Source organism: Orycteropus afer, unplaced genomic scaffold (genome assembly GCF_000298275.1).
Source record: "Orycteropus afer afer isolate SDZICR_OR568_19922 unplaced genomic scaffold, OryAfe1.0 scaffold00003, whole genome shotgun sequence".
Taxonomy (NCBI): domain Eukaryota; kingdom Metazoa; phylum Chordata; class Mammalia; order Tubulidentata; family Orycteropodidae; genus Orycteropus; species Orycteropus afer.
This window is the reverse complement of record NW_006921590.1, coordinates 25,847,278-25,864,787: the sequence shown is the minus strand read 5'-3', so window position 1 is coordinate 25,864,787 and position 17,510 is coordinate 25,847,278. Positions and strand designations below refer to the sequence as shown.

The 17,510-nt window shown below is 41.0% G+C and overlaps 1 protein-coding gene across 1 annotated transcript in view; it reads right to left on the bottom strand.

The window, feature by feature from the left end:
• Window positions 1-17,510, bottom strand: part of NEK11 (NIMA related kinase 11) — a 576,822-nt gene that overhangs the window by 285,825 nt on the left and 273,487 nt on the right. The window contains exons 10-12 of the mRNA XM_007937422.1: window positions 11,228-11,261; window positions 9,344-9,459; window positions 7,081-7,190 (exon numbers count right to left, since the gene is read on the bottom strand). Of these exons, the coding sequence (XP_007935613.1) occupies window positions 7,081-7,190; window positions 9,344-9,459; window positions 11,228-11,261 (260 nt within the window). The remainder of the gene's footprint in view (window positions 1-7,080; window positions 7,191-9,343; window positions 9,460-11,227; window positions 11,262-17,510) is intronic.

Here is a 17,510-nt window from a genome sequence, read left to right as displayed (position 1 = left end):
AGGGGAGCTGTTGCATTGTGGTAAACTGGTCAATGACGTGAGACAAAGTGTATGTGAACTGCTGTATGGAAAGTGAATTTGCTCTATAAATCTTCACCCAAATCACACACACACACACACACACACACACACAAACCCTATGGAGCACATGGGTCACCATGAGTCACAGTTGAGTCAAGTGTAGCTGATTTTTTTTTTTTTTTTTTTTTGATGCCAGTTCTTTTTAGATCTGTTGTTGTGGGTGCCTGGCCATTCAAATGTGTGCATGCCAACTATTAAGACTAAAGACAGGGGCCAAAGGATCCCAGCCCTTTATCTCTAAATAGCCAATTTTCCTCCCCAGAGAAGCATCCACATTTCGTTTGTGAACACTCCTCGTGAAGACAATGTTGTTCAACTGGTGTTAGAAGAAAAACCCATGATCACTTTCTGTACTAAGGACTTTGAGTCCCAAACAAATATCTAGAGATCTTTCCAGTTTCTTTCTATCTCCACTACATCACCCCCGTCTCTATCAGTCATTCATTAGCTAAAACTAAAGACTGATGGGAATAACTCCTGACATTTTTCTCATTTTTTCTGGACATTTAATTTTTTTTTAATTTATCAGCTTTATTGAGATATGATTTATACACAACAAGATGCACTCATTTGAAGTATAGAGTTTGATGAGTGTTCTGGTTACCTAGTGCCACTTGACAAGATTATACCACAAATGGGATGGCTTAAAGAAACAAGAGTTTATTCTCTTACAGTTTGGAGGCTTTAAGTCCGAGTTCAAAGTACCATGCTCTAGGGGCTGCATGAAAGCCCCTCAACCTTGGGTTTCAGCTCTGCCTCCTATTCCCAGCCCACTGAAGCTGGAGGCTTTTCTTCACTCAGCTGCTGGTTATTGAGGCTGACAAGCCCATGGTTGAGAAGTAAAAAGGCACAGTCCTGATGTTACCAAACCAAACCAAAACCAAAACCAAACTCACTGCCATGGAGTCAGATCCGACTCATAGTGACCCCTCCTTGAGTTTCCGAGGCAGTATCACTATGGAAGTAGATTGTCAAACCTCCCTTCCAAGGAGTGGCTGGTGGGTGTGAATCACCAGCCTTCTGGTTAGCAGTCAAATGCCTTAGGCATTACACCACCAGAGCTCCTACCACACAGCAGGCCATTAATTCAAGTACATTGAAAGTCCCAAGGTTGACAGAGCATGGCAGGCTGCTGAACAACAACATGGCTACATGCAGGGTTCAAGCATGACATAAGCTACAGACCATTCCCCAAGGCTTCTCCTTTTATACAGGAACCAGACCACATCCCTAAGGTACCTACTCAGCTGCTTGCAGTAGATTCCACCATGTAGCTGATTACCAGTCTCATCATGGGGAATACTACATCCAGCTGCCCAGCCACTCAACCAGGCCCAGCCAAGTTGACACATGAACTGAACTACCACAATTCCACCCCTTGTCAATTTGGCACCTGTACAGATCTTCAATGAGTGGCAACTGTACAGATCTCTTTCACTGAGTGGCTCTAATACTCTAGTCCCTGAGTGGTGACCTCACCCCCTTGGCCTGGCAGGCCCTGTTCCTCTACCTCTTGGGCATGGTAGCCCTGCCCCCTCTCTCTTGGGCAGCGGCCACGGCTCCATCCCACTGGCCCACATGAACCAGCAGCCCCACACTCCAGGACCAAGCTGGTGATGGTCTAACTCTTTGAAATCTAGGGGGCTATGGGAGTTCCACCCCCAAAGGCCATGGTCCTACCCTTGAGGCTGAGGCAGCTCTGCTTTCCATTTCCTTGGTCTCTCCACTTCTGCTGATTAATGCCAAAGGCAATCCACTCTGCTGGAAATCTTCCTGCCCCAAAAGCACACAGCTTTCTTGCTCTGTGGGCAGCCAACCTGCTATTCCATTTCATGCCGGTCTCTTCTACCAATTAATACCCGAAAGCAACCCCTTCCACCAGGAAGCCACCTACCCAAAGGCATCCATCCAGCTTTCTTCTCTGTGGGCTGGTAAGGCTGTTGCTGTCTCATACCTGTCTCTGGGCTCTGCTTCTGCTTTCTCTCACAGTGGTCTCTAGGCTCTGCTCCTGCCATCGCTCATGCTATGTATCAGGGCCTCTCTGCCAGGGTCTCAGGTCAAGGACACACTCCACTCCTCTTTCCACATTTAGGTATCTGTCAGAGCAGCATCCCACTCTTGGTACCATATTCTGTTCTGGGTACCTAGTGCCACTCTGACAAATGGGATGTCTTGAAGAAACAAGGGTTTATTCTCTTACAGTTTGGAGGCTTTAAGTCTGAGTTCAAAGTGCCAGGTTCTAGGGGCTGCATGAAAGCCCCTCAACCTTGAGCTTTGGCTCTGCCTCCTGCTCCTGGCCCACTGAAGCTGGAGGCTTTTCTTCACTCAGCTGCTGGATGCTGAGGCTGACAAACCTGAGGTTAACAAGTAATAAGGTACAGTCCCAATGTTATCAAATCACACAGCAGGCCATTAATTCAAGTCCATTGAAAGTCCCAAGGTTGGCAGAGCATGGCAGCCTGCCGAATAACAACATGACTACATGCAGGGTTCAAGTGTGACACAAGCTAGAGACCATTCCCCTGGGCTTCTCCTTATATACAGGAAGCAGACCATATCCCTAAGGCAGCTACTCAGCTGCTCACAGTAGATTCCATTATGTAGTTGATTACCAGTTTCATCATGGGGAATACTACATCCAGCTGCCCAGCCCCTCAACCAGGCCCAGCCAAGTTGACACACAAACTGAACTATCACAATGAGTTTTGACTAATGTACATGGCTGGGTAACCATTACCACAGTCAAGATATAGGACTTTTCCATTACCCCCTAAAATTTTCTTGTGACTTTTTAGGAGTCACTTCCCACTGCTACCACTCTAGGCAACTATTGACCTAATTTTTATCCCTACAGCTTAGTGATAGTGCTGGTCCCAGAACTTCATATAAGTGGATCATTCATTTTAAACTTTTTCATATGAGGCTCCTTTCACTCAGCATCATGTTTTTGAGATTCCATATTGTCATGTGTGCTAGTAGTTTGTTTGCTTTTTTATTGCTGGGTAGTATCCTGTTGCATGCAAATAAAAGTTTGTTAATGTATTCACCTACTGATGGGCATCTGACTTGTTTCTAAATTTTTATATTTATGAATAAAGCTGCTAAGAACATTTATGTACAGATCTTGTTGTTGTCATTACTTCCCACTGAGTGAGCTCCGGCTCACGGTGACCTTATGTACAACAGAACAAAATGTTGCTGGGCCCTGTCCCATCTTCATGATTGTTGGTATGTTTGAGTCTACTGTTACAGCTATTTTGTCAAACCATTTCAGAAACACAGTTCATGTTTTTTGGGTAATTATGTACCAGTGGAACTGCTTAGTTAATAGAGATTATTTTATTTTTAAATTAAAACAATATTTTATATCACTACTTAACAGAGTACAAATCACTTTGCTTCCACTTGGACATTTAACAGGAAGAGATGTCAAGATGTGTGTCATAAGTCATGAATTAGCCCACTACTAAAAAGTGCATGTGGATTTCTTATGGGCAAGCACAGTACAATCCACTTGTGGTCAGGGCTTTCTCTAATACAGACAGGGAAGGGGCTCAGGATTTGCTCCAGGAGTGGCTGAAAGGGAAAGTAAGAGGTGACAGCTGGTCAAGCTGTGGGTGGGCAGCTAAGGCCTATTCCTGGGAAGCCTCCACATCTGAAAGGTGAGTGCAGGAGCCATGCTCTGGGTCAGTTTAGGCCCATTAGTCTCAGGCTGTGCCACAGCTTTGCAGGAAACTCTTCTCTGCAACTTAGCTATGAGTTGCTGAAAATAAGGCTAGAGTGCAGTGAAGTGTCTGGCAAAAAATAATGTGTAAAAAATCTTCAGCATTACATATAAAGAGTTAAATATGGAAAATTCCTTTAAAGCTTCAATTGTGCTTTCTCATTTGATTATGATGTTTATTCATGACTTTGTCTAGATTAAATCAGCTGTAGTGAACTAAAAGCATATCAAATGTACATTAGTCGTATCCTGTCTTCTTACCCTGCAACTAACCCTTCACATCCCAGAGGGAATTTTCTAATTCAACATCAAAGACTGATTAAATATTGATGTGGGAGTTTAAAATATGACTGTGTAATTTTATTTTATATATATGTGCTACATAAAAAGTAAACAAATAAAAACTTCCTCTGGGCACTAAAAGTTTGGAGTTGAAAGGCAAAGAGCATCGGGAGAATAATTAACCACTTCAGAGTTCAACAATAAATTGAAGCCTCATTTCATGATCAAACTATGTGATCACCAGTCATCTGGTGGCTGTCCATTATTCTAACGATTTATAAAACCCATAAATTGCATTTTTGTTGTTCCAATTCTTTTTTTAATATTTTAAAAAGAATAACATTTAGAAAAAATTTTACAGAGAGGAAAAATAAGGAATATGTTTAAAGTATTTTACAAGGCATTTGGCCCAGATTCTTTGAAACTTCTAGCTTATTATAGAGACCTAAGCAGTGTTTCCTTATACCATGGGACAAGGTGGTCAGAGGAATAGATTTGACCTTTCCAAATATGACTAGTAATTCAATGCACTATCCACCATATTGAAACTTCCATGACAAAAGGCAAAGTGAGAGATAGGACACCAGCTTGAGTCTCCAGGTTGCAGCTGGAGTCTGTGGGGCAGGACTGACTTAGAGGTAATCCAGCTGCTACAATTCACAAAAAAATAGCATAGAGACACACAAAGACTCTGCCTCTAAAGGCCCAATTCATTTGACATGCTTGTCTGTTCCTTACAAATCAATTGTTCTTACCTCCTCCAAATACATAGCTCCTCCAAATGTACAGACTTTGGGGAAAATATCAAAGGTGCTGAACTAGAAGGAAAGACAGAGTCCTTGAGCAAATCACTTAATGTCTTTGGCTTTTCATGTATGAAACAAAGTAATAAGTTCTTTTCCTATTTAAAGCCATGAATCTGTGCCTAGACTTCTTGATCCTAGACCACCCATTGAAAATCCTGTCCTGGGGTTTCTCCTTTATACACAGCTATGGGTCTGCCCTCCACCAGAGCACAAGCCATCTATTTCAGGTGCTACACAATGTCCTAACTTTGTTGATTTTATATTCTTGGAAAGAAAAGCTCATTGGACATTTCTATCTTCCAAATTTTACTTTGGAAAATGACTATAATATATTAGGGAAATACCTCAAAAGGGCTGGAGATACAAATTCATCTGATATACACATCTGTTTGTCCATCATGTGTATTACAAGATGGCTTCCACAGGATCACTTTAAAAGTTGGCAAATGTCAATCTAAAGAGCTCAGGTGGTAGTTTCCTTTAAGTTGATGGAGGCAGCACAAGTTCTAATTGCTGTGCCAGGAAGCCCTCAAGGGCAAATTAAGGCTGAGATGACCCATCAACCCAAGCTTCACTACCTTAACTCTCAATTTGAGAAGAAAATGAACTATTGCCAAAGAGGGTTGGTACAGCACTGTAGAGCCATGAGGATGTACCTCACAGACCTCCAACTACGGGGAGCACAAGTGACCAAGCTGGGAGCTGAAATCCATTCTGCATTTTCTTGGGAGGCTCTTATGCCTCCCTACAGGTGTCTCTTCTTCACTGCCTGAGCACAGCAGGGATACTAAGGCAGGGCGCTGATGGCAGACTCTGGCTTGAGGACTTCCTGATCCTACGCAGAATCTTCCTTTGGCTGCTTAGTAGACTAGGACACTTCCACATAACCTCTTCTCTCCTTCACTAAGAGCCAGACTTGCATCCTGGTCTGATGGTTCTTCCAGCCTTTTCCAACTCCTTTCTTATTTCCATGCAGGATTTCCCCTAGTAATATCCTTGCAATTTAATTCTGTCTTGATGCATATTTCCCAAAGATCCAGATAAACACAGTTTACCATTTGTTTATTTATCCATTCATTCATTTCTTCAAGAGATAGTTATTGAATGCCTACAATGTGTCTGACATTTTATCCTAAATACAAGGGCGAATGAATGGTGAACGAGATGGAAAAGGTCCCTGTGTGTATAATCCTCACCTTCATTGTCATAACTGCTCTCTTTCTTCAACTTTGACTGTGTGCTAGGCTCTCAGGTAAGAGCATTACACAACCCTGAAAGGAGCTATTATCATTCTTGTTTCACGGGTAAGAAACGTGAGACTTAGATTAAGTTGCCAGGGGCTTCTCAGAAAGTGCTGTGGTTATCTGTTCCAATTTATGGCAACCCTATACACAACAGAACGAAAGGCTGCTGAAATGCATCATCCCCATAACCCATTAGGAATCAGACCAACGTGATCCACAGGTTTACACTGGCTGATTTTCAGAATTGGAGCTCCAGGCCTTTCTTATTAGTCTGTTAGTCTGGAAGCTCCGCTGAAACCTGTTCAGCATCCCAACAACACACAAGCCCCCACTGACAGACGGGTGAGACACAATGGCCAGAAATCAAACCACATTTTCAAGCAAAGAAGGTGAGGACTCTACCACTGAACCACCAAATGCCAGGAAGTGACGGACCAGATTTTTTAACCACAAAACTCAAGTTTTTAAGCCTTAGGCTATCAAACATCTCCCCCATCTGGGCGGCAGCTTTGAGCACTTTCCCCCTCCGTGGCCATGATTACAAATCTGAATTGACTTTCCGAACCCTGACTTCACTTCTTCAATTTAAAATTACGAGGCCAGGGAAAGCATTTACAGAAGAGGAAACACAAGAGCATTCACAGTCCTGACACTTAGCCAAAGTCAAGTTAATTATGGCATTGTTTAACCTGGGCAGAGGAAGCGGTCCCTCATGTGGTGTGACACTATTACAAAAAAGACATGAGAGGACAGACAAACCCTTTGGTTTTTTGGCTCTTTATCCTGATCATAACCCAGCTCTAGCAAACCGATGGCACATGATCATATATATCCCTGGTTTCTCTATGAGGTCAGTCAGGACCCACACACATGGAACCCCCATGACACCAACCCATGTGTGTCAGCTGACAGCAGTCTTCTAAATACAACTGCAAACTCATACCATGCTCTCCAAGGTCAGCTGTGGTGTCCTCTGCACTTGATTCAAGTTCCATGAGGTTCAGGGAAGGAATGAGCTGAGATGCATGCAGGTTCTCTGAAGTTGCTTCATTAAATCCCTGCTGAAGGTAATTAACAATTCATGAGAAGCTGATAGAAGGAAATAGCTCTACCACAAATGAAATAATGTTCTTCTTAGAAAACTGCTTGGAAACAAAAGGCAACCTAATCCTTTCCCTTAAACATGATAACATTATTAAAGTAAGGCAGCTTGGGACCAGGACTCGGGTAAAGCAAGCAAATAAAATGCTGCAAAATTTAGGAAGGCACTCACTTGCAAACTTGAAACTGAGTGCCTTTTTAAAGCTGATGCCAAGGGTATCCTCTAACCTTAACCTTAGTGGCCCTGCTCATTTCCTTATCTCCAAATTGAAGGTGTTGACTTGGGTAACTTGTAAGTTCTCTTCTAGTTTTAAAAGGCTGTGATACTATGAATTGCAATTTCCTAAAATAAAGAGATCTAAGAGGCAACAAAATGAAAGAATTCATACTTTTAAAAAATCGTTAAACTTCTCCAAAACATCAATAGGTATTTCAATAAATTAATTCGCCTTTTTCCCAGTTTTTTTTTTTGTGTGTGTCTGTGTTTGCAATCTAGTTGTTGTTTGCAATCTAGCTGTTGTTTGCAATCTAGTTGTGTGCAGTTTAGTTGTTTTGTTAGGTGCCGTTGAGTTGGCTCTGACTTATAGTGACTGTATGTACAACAGAATGAAACACTGCCCATTTGTGCCCTATCCTCACAATACCTGCTGTACCTGAGCAATCTAGAGTTGGTGCTATATGGACTGGTTTTCCTTGGTAAGTGACTTTTATGAGGAGCTATTCCAAGAGTGTCTTCTTATTAAAAGCAGAATGGGAAGTTCAAACTAATCTTAAAAGGAGCATGGGAGAACAAAGGGCAGTGTTTGCATAGGGAGATAGCTGAGGGGTAGGGGAGTGCATGAGAGGGAAAGACACAAGGAAGAGGTAACTACAGGGAGGAAGTGGGAAGAGAGTTGTTACCTTGTGGGGAATTGCAGTTGATGTACTGAAACAAAATGTGTATGAATTGTTGTATGGAAAATGAATTTGCTCTGTAAACTTTCACCCAAATCACAATAAAAACTTAAAAAAAAAAAAGGGGGGGGGGAAGTAAAATGAAGCCATGTCACACTGTGGTGAGGAATTTGTGAGAAAAGTCATAAATTATTTTTAAGAAATCTTCTTCCTGTGCTGTATAATAATTATTTAAGTAGATGAAATTGGTTCTAAATTTTGAAGGTTCACTGATGCCACACGGAGAACTTTAAGAACAAAGAACAGAGAAAATGTGTCTATATGTATTTGAGAGATTATTTGACCGTAAGTATTTACACCCTCAACTTTTATTTGCTGTGGTTCTCTTTGAAGAGAGCAGATAGAATTATTATAATTGCTTCTCTTAGAAAAAGAAGGACATGGTTTGATCTTGGATCCTCATTATCATTTCATGTATGGAGGCCTGGTATACTATATACTTCTCACAGAACCCCAATTCTGCCACCAGCACAACTGTAAATGCCACAGGATAGAAGAGGGACTGGCTCTGCCTTGTATATTACAGAATCGAGTTGTTTTTAAGCCACCATCCTTTAAAGAAATCAAACATGATTCCAGCTCCATAGTCGACTGTCCTTCAAGATTTCTAAGCCCAAATTCAATCAAGTAGAAAATGCTTGCTGAAATAAAAGGCCCTGTTAGGGTCTGAAAAACACAGCAAGCCATCCCTTAAATATTTCAAAGAATTTTTATAACCTGTTTCAGAGGGGACACAGCTAGCCCATTCTCTTTCCCAAATCTGATTCTATCTCCTACAACTGCTTTTGAAATACAAACTTGTTTGCTTTGGCTAGGCAAGAGAAAAGGAAAAAGAGGGAAAGGAACTCGGATAAGCATAGCAAAATGAAATTATAAATTAGTGTACAGGAAATGGAGAAGAAAGCACTCAAAGGAGTGGTTTCCTGTTCCTCTTATCCTTCTTTACTATGTTGCTCTTTAACCTCTTCCATCTGATTAGTCCACTTTCTCTCTTATATTTTACTTCATATTGTTCAGTTCAATGCCTTTCCCTGAGATGTTTAAAACCCTCCAGTCCCTCTACAAAGAGTTCTGCTTCCCGTTTTCTTCCTCCTTTGTTCTCTGAATATCATTAAACCTGCCTCACTCTTGTGCCTGTGAATATGATTAAACTTGTCTCTTCCCTGCCTGGCCTCCTCTCCTCATCCTCTACCTGGGGTGAACAAGAAAGCCTTCCCTCAGGTGGCTCCTCCTTATCTTCTGTCCCTATTAAAATCTTTTTTTTTTCCTAAACAGATAAGAAAGTTTGTCACTGGAGGCTTTTCCCAGTATTCATTCATCTAGGAGGTGAGCTACTGCTGTCAGGAGAGCCAATTTCTGTCCATTATTAATCAGTGTGGTCCATGGACCTGCAGCATCACAATCACAGGGAGCTTCTTAGAACAGCAGCATTCCAGGCCCCTCCCCAGACCAACGGAATCCAGAATCTGCATTTTAACAAGATCTGCAAGTGACTCAGGGGCTACACTGAAGTTTGAGAAATACTACTATAAACCATAATAGGGTCAGTTCTGGACCTGAGAAGTCAAAAAGGGTTTTCCTGAGAAGAGGTGACATTCGAAAGAAAGCTAACAGTGGGATGCCCAGAGAGAAATGGCAGATACTACTGCACAAAAGAGGTCAAGAAATCCAGGAGTGGTGAGTCTGTGGGACTGAGCCAGTCAGGAAGAGGTCATATCTTATAGAGGATATTAAATTCCATAAAGAGGACATTACAGAGCCGAGAATCTGCCTGGAGCATTTTATGGCCCCATCAATATGCAAATTTAGGAAATAAGCTTCTGGAAAAGCCAGAGCCAAAGATGTGAGTGGTACTAAATCTTGTTGTTGTTGTTGTTATGTGCCATCGAGTCCGACCGACTCATAGCGACCCCTCCTTGGGTTTCCGAGGCAGTATCACTACGGAAGTAGATTGCCCCATCTTCCTTCCGAGGAGTGGAAGAGCAAAGAGTAAGCCAAGGCCTCTGGTCAGGACAGCATTAGATTTTTTTCCTCCTGATCCCTTCACTCCTTGTTGATGGAAAGGTGGTAGAATCAGGAAAACCTGGGAAGATCTGTGGAAATTACAAGTTGGAAATTCATAAAATTCGTAAAATCTTCATGAGCTGGGCCAAGAGCAGGACTTTTTGTCTGGCTCCCATGTTCTGTGAGATAGCATATGGCTAACAAAATCTCCTGAGGTTCTGCCTGTCTCAGTCTTAAGTTACCTCAGGCCCCCAAAGGACCTTGATACATAGGAGTGACATAACCTCCTACAGAATAGATCTAAAACTATAATAATTATACCAGATATAAAAAAGAACACAAAAATGATTATGTCAAAGGGTTAAAAAAGAAAACCAAAGAGTTAATTGTCAAATACTAATATTTCGGATCATACTTGTAACCGTATTTATATCTGCCATATGATAACTTAAAAAATAAAGCAAGTTATTTAGATTTCACAAAACAAAATAGTACCATATCCATACTTCTAAATTTCTAATCTTTAGGAGAAAATCTCTTAAAAGCAGGAGTTCCTGATTCTATTTAAAAAAAAAAAAAAAAGTCCCATTTTCCTTAGTAGATTGAACAAGTAGTTTACAAACATTGACAAACACATATTTTTTTTATTGTAAGCATACATACATAACAAAAAATTTACCATTTCAACATTTTTACTTACACAATTCAATGACACTAATTACGTTCATCATGTTGTGTGACCATCACTACTATCTGCTTCCAGATTTTTCCTCCACCCTTAATGGAAGCTCAGTGCCCTCTGAGCAGTGGCTCTCTATTTCCCCTTCTACCCCTGGTAACCACTAATAACTCATGGTCAGTGTATATTTGCCTACCCTAAATATTTTATACACATGGGATCAGACAATATTTGTCCCTCTGTGACTGACTTATTTCTTGTAATAATGCCAGTCTACTTGTCAGGATATATGAGAATCTGCAGTTTTCAGTCCTGTGGAGAAGAAAGCTGACTGACCTGGGGAAGAAGATACAATTTCACAAGTCATGATTTCAGGGTACTGAAAACTGTTGGAAAATTTAAAAAAGTACTTAGTTCTCAGAGGGCACTTGGGTTCTTCTGCACAGAGGTGGCATCAAAACCCTTCTCAGAGCAGGGATCAGATACTTCTCTGACCCCTGTTCCTTTACAGCCAGCAACTTCTCCACTCAGCAAGGTTCCATGAGTAGGAAAGACCTCAAAACTGACTTAACTTAATGAGGGTGGCAAAAAGGTAGAAAAGGGGATGATATTGAGTATGTACCACCAGCATCCCCACATAGTCTGCTAAAAGGGAAAGCAGGCACAGGGAGACTCGCATAGCCACAGGAGGCTAGGGCCTTTGTCTGGTCCCACTTTGGATTTTCACAACTCTAAAACACTTATAGTCCCTAACTAATTAAGAAAGGTAATCATTGGCAGCTTCTACCTCTCAGAGGGGGGCAGAAAACAAGTGTTCTTAGGCTCTGTCTTGTGGAGAATTAACTCTGTTAGGGGCTCCTGAACACCCCAGGGTTTCAAGCCTGAGCTACAGCAAACTTGGTATCCCTAGGGTTCTGAGGATTATGACCTCACACATACATAGTCCCAAGGGGCTTGGTTCTTCCTGCAAAAGGAAAAGGTCTCCATTGTAATGCAGGGATTTCCAATGAATGAACAATCAGGTTTAGAAACAGTGAAAGTTTTCCAAGAAAGAGAACAAATCCCAAGTTGCTTTCACCAGAAGTGCCATGAGCGTGGTGTTGATGTCTATCATTGAAAAAAAGGATCCTGAATCAAGACTAACTTAAGAATCAGAGACTAACTGACAAAAATCCTACTCAAATTATTCTATAATAAAGGATGAAATCCTCCCAAATTCATTTTATGAAGCAAGCATAACCTTGATACCAAAACCAGGCAAAGACATCACTCAAAAGGAAAACTACAGACCAATATCTCTCATGAACACACATGCAAAAATCTTCAACCAAATCCTAGCCAAGAGACTCCAACAACATATCAAAAAAATAATACATTATGACCAAGTGGGGTTCATACCAGGTATGCAAGGATGGTTCAACATTAGAAAAAAAAAAATTAATGTAATCTATCACCTAAGTAAAATAAAGAAAAAGAACCACATGATCATATCAATCGATACAGAAAAGGCATTTGATAAAATTCAACACCCACTCCTGATAAAAATTCTCAGCAAAATAGGAATAGAAGAGACATTCCTCAATATAACAAAGGGCATATATGCAAAACCAACAGCCAACATTATTCTCCATGGAGAGAGACTGAAACCATTCCCCCTTGCAAACAGGAATCAGACTAGAATGCCCTTTATCACCACTTCTGTTCAACACTGTATTGGAAGTCCTAGCCAGGGCAATAAGGCAAGAAAAGGAAATCAAAGTCATCCAAATTAGTAAGGAAGAAGTCAAACTATCCCTATTTGTAGATTATATGATCCTATACATAGAAAAACCTAAGAGACTCAGCAAGAAAACTACTGGAACTAATTGGGAGATTTAGCATAGTGACAGATACAAGATCAACATACAAAAATCGGTTGAATTCCTCTACACCTGGAAAGAGACTGTTGAAAAGGAAATCTACACCATTTACAATAGCTACCATAAAAACAAAATACTTGAGAATAAATCTCACTAGAGACACAAAAGACCTGTACAAAGAAAACTACAGATCACTACTCCAAGAAACTGTAAGAGATCTACATAAATGGAAGAACATATCATGCTCGTGGATAGGAAGACTGAACACTGTGAAAATGTCAATACTACCCAATGCAATCTATACATTCAATGCAATCTCAATCCAGATCCAGATCAGCATTCTTTAAGGATATGGACAAAACAATCACTTATTTTATATTAGAGGCAGGAAGTGGGGAAAAGAGAAGCCGGGGGACCACAGACAGAGCAGCGGCAGGGACCTCAGGTAAGGGGAGGGACACAGGCCCCACCCACAAGAGGCAGGAAGCAGGGAAAGAGAAACCAGGGGACCACAGACAGAGCAGTGGCAGGGATCCAGGTAAGAGGAGGGTACAGGGCTCACCCACAAGGCAGGAACTGGAGAGGTTTCGAACAGCTAAGGGAGACAAACTTGTCTATCAGTTTGTCATACTGTGGTGGCTTGCATGTTGCTGTGAGGCTTCAAGCTGTGCCACCAGTGTTGCAGCTTACAGCCTGAAACAGACTAGGAAAAAGGATGAGGCCATCCACTTCTCAAAGAATTAGCCAGGGAAAACCTTATGAATAGCAGAGAAACACTGTCTGATACATTACTGGGCAATTGTATGAATATCCCAGAAACACTGTCTGATACAGTGCAGGAGGATGAGTCCCGTAAGTCAGAAAGCTCTCAAAACATGACTGAGAAAGAGGTGGATCATCAGAGTAGAACCAACCTTACTGATATGGATAAAGTAAAAGCTTTCAAGACCTCCATTTGCTGACATGGCACGACTCAAATTGAAGAGAAACAGCTGCAAACATCCATAGATTATCGGAACATGGAATGTACAAAGTATGAATTTAGGATAATTGCAAGTTGTCAAAAATGAAATGGAATGCATAAAAATTGATATACTAGGCATTAGTGAGTTGAAATGGACCAGTTTTGGCCATTTTAAATTAGACAACCACGAGGCCTACTATGCTAGGAATGACAAATTAAAGAGGAATGGCATGGCATTCATCATCACAAAGGATGTTTCAAGATCTGTCCTGAAGTACAATGCTATTAGTGATAGGATAATATCCATACTCCTACAAGGAAGATCTGTTAATATGACTATTACTCAAATTTATGCACCAACCATCAAAGCCAAAGATGAGGAAATTGAAGACTTTTATCAATTTCTGAAGTCTGAAATTGACCAAATGTATAATCAAGATGTGTTGCTTATCACTGGTAACTGGAAGGCAAAAGTTGGAAACGAAGAAGAATCACTGGTAATTGGAAAATTTGGCCTTGGTGAAAGAAATAATGCTGGACATCTCATGATAGAATTTTGCAAGACCAATGACTTATTCATTGCAAATACCTTTTTCAACAACAAAAATGGTGGCTATAGATGTGGACTTTGCCAGATGGAGTACACAAGAATCAGACTGACTATTTCTGTGGCAAGAGGCAATAGAAAAGCTCAGTATCTTCAGCCAAAACAAGGCCAAGAGCCAGTTGTGGAACAGACCATTAATTGCTCATATGCAAGTTCAACTTGAAGTTGAAGACAATTAAAACAAGTCCACGAGAGCCAAAATAGGACCTTGAATATATACCTCCTGAATTTAGAAACCATCTAAAGAATAGATGTGATGCACTGAACACCAATGACCAAAAACCAGAAGAATTGTGGGATGGCATCAAGAACATCATCCATGAAGAAAGCAAGAGGTCAATAAAAGGACAACAAAAGAAGAAAAGACCAAAATGGATGTCAGAAGAGACTCTGAAACTTGCCCTTGAGTGGAGAGCAGCTAAAAGCAAATGGAAGAAACGACAGGATAAAAGAGCTGAACAGAAGATTTCAAAGAGCAGCTCGAGCAGACAAAGCCAATTACTATAATGAAATGTGCACAGACCTGGAGTTAGAAAACCAAAAGGAAAGAACACCCTTGGCATTTCTCAAGCTGAAAGAACCGAGGAAAAAATTTAAGCCTCGAGTTGCAATATTGAAAATTCTATGGGCAAAATATTGAGTGATACAGGAAGCATCAAAAGAAGATGGAAGGAGTACACAGAGTCACTGTACCAAAAAGAATTGGTCAATCTTCATCCATTTAAGGAGGTGGCATATGATCAAGAACCAATGGTATGGAAGGAAGAAGTCAAAGCTTCACTGAAGGAACTGGTGAAGAACAAGGCTCCAGGAATTGACCAAATTCCCACTGAGATGTTTCAACAAATGGATGCCAAACTGGAGGCACTCAGTCATCTATGCCAAGAGATTTGGAAGACAGTTACCTGGCTGAATGACTGAAAGAGATCCATATTTGTACCCATTCCAAAGAAAAGTGATCCCACAGAATGTGGAAATTATCAAACAATATCATTAATATTGCATGCAAGTAAAATTTTACTGAAAATAATTCAAAAACGGTTGCAGCAGTATATTGACAGAGAACTTCCAGAGGTGCAGACTGGATTCAGAACAGGACGTGGAACAAGGGATATCATTGCTGACGTCAGATGGATCTTGGCTCAAGCCAAAGAATACTAGAAAGACGTTTACTTGTGTTTTATGCAAAAGCATTTGATTGTGTGGATTATAACAAATTGTGGATAACATTGAGAAGAATGGGAATTCCAGAACACTTCATTGTACTCATGAGGAACCTGTACATAGACCAGGAGGCTGTCATTCAAACAGAATAAGGGGACACTGCATGGTTTAGAATCAAGAAGGGAGTGTGTCAGGGTTGTATCCTTTCCCCATACTTATTCAATCTGTATGCTCAGCAAATAATCCAAGAAGCTGGACTATATGAAGAAGAACGTGGTGTAAAGATTGGAGGGAGAATCATTAACCTGTGATACACTGATGCCACAACTTTGCTCACTGAAAGTGAGGATGACTTGAAGCACTTACTGATGAAGTTTGAAAAATACAGTCTGCAGTATGGATTACACCTCAATATAAAGAAAACAAAAATCCTCACAACTAGATTTATAAGCAGCATCACGATAAATGGAGAAAAGATTGAAGGTGTCAAATGCTTCACATTGCTTGGTTCTATAATTGATGCCAATGGAAGCAGCAGTCAGGACATCAGATGATGTATAGCAGTGGGCAACTCAGCTGCAAAGGACTTCTTTCAAGTGCTGAGGAGCAAAGATATCTCCCTGAGGACTAAGGTGCACCTGACACATGCCATGATATTTTCAATCACTTCATATGCATGTGAGAGCTGGACAATTAATAAGGAAAACTGAAGAAGAATTGATGCTTTTGAGTTGTGTGCTGGTGAAGAATGCTGAAAGTACCGTGGACTGCTAAAAGAACTAATAGAGCTGTCCTGGAGGAAGTGCAGTTGGAATGCTCCTTGGAAGCGAAAATGGCCAGACTTTGTCTCACCTACTTTGGTCATGTTTTCAGATGGGGCCATTCCCTGGAGAAGGATGTCATGTTTGGTGAGGTAGAGGTCAATGAAAGAGGGGAAGGCCCTCAATGAGATGGATTGACACAGTGGCTGTGGTGATGGGCTCAAGTATAGTGGAGACCGTGGAGCTGGTGCGGGACGGGGTGGTATTTCATTCTGCTGTTTATGGGGCTGCTATGAGTTGGAGGTGACTCGACAGCACCTAACGACAACAATTTTATATGGAAAGGAAAGAAATCTTGAATAAGCAAAGCACTACTGAAGAAGAACACAGTAGGAGGTCTCACACTCCAAGATCTCAAAACCTACTATACAACCACAGTAGTCAAAACGGCCTGGTAATTGTACAGACAGATATATAGATCAGTGGAACAGAATTAACCCAGAAATAGATCCACTGACATATACCAAAAATGCACTGCCGTCGTGTCGGATCCGACTCATAGTGACTCCGAGGCAGTATCACTATGGAAGTAGATCGCCCAACCTTCCTGCCTAGGAGTAGCTGTGGATTTGAACCACCAGCCTTCTGGTTAGTAGTCAAATGCCTTAGGCACTATGGCACCAGAGCCCCCATCAACGTATGGTCAGCTGATTTTTTACAAAGGACTAAAAGACATTAAATGGGGGAAGAGATGGTCTCTTTAACAAATGTTTCTGGCAAAACTAGTTATCTATTGCAGAAAAACGAAACAAGATCTGTACCTCACACCATACACAAAAACTAACTCCAGATGGATCAAACACTTAAATGTGAAACCTAAAACTAAAAAGCTCTTTAAGGAAAAAACTTACGGGTTCTAATTTATGGTATAAATAGACTGTTAAGCATAACCCAAAATGTATAAACAGCCGAAGAAAAACTAGATGAATGGGACCTTCTAAAAAGTAAATTTTTATGTGCTTCAAAATACTTCTTCAAGAGTCAAAAAAGAACCTACAGATTGGGAAAAAATATTCAGCAATGTCTTGTCTGACAAGGGACTTATCTCTGAAATTTATAGAAAACTCCAACACCTCAACAACAAAAAGATTAAAAATCCATTTAAAAAATGGGCAGAAGACATGAATAGACACTTCACCAAGAGGATATTCAGGCACCCAACAAACACATGAGGAAATGTTCACACTCATTAGCCATTAGAGAGATGCAAACCAAAACAA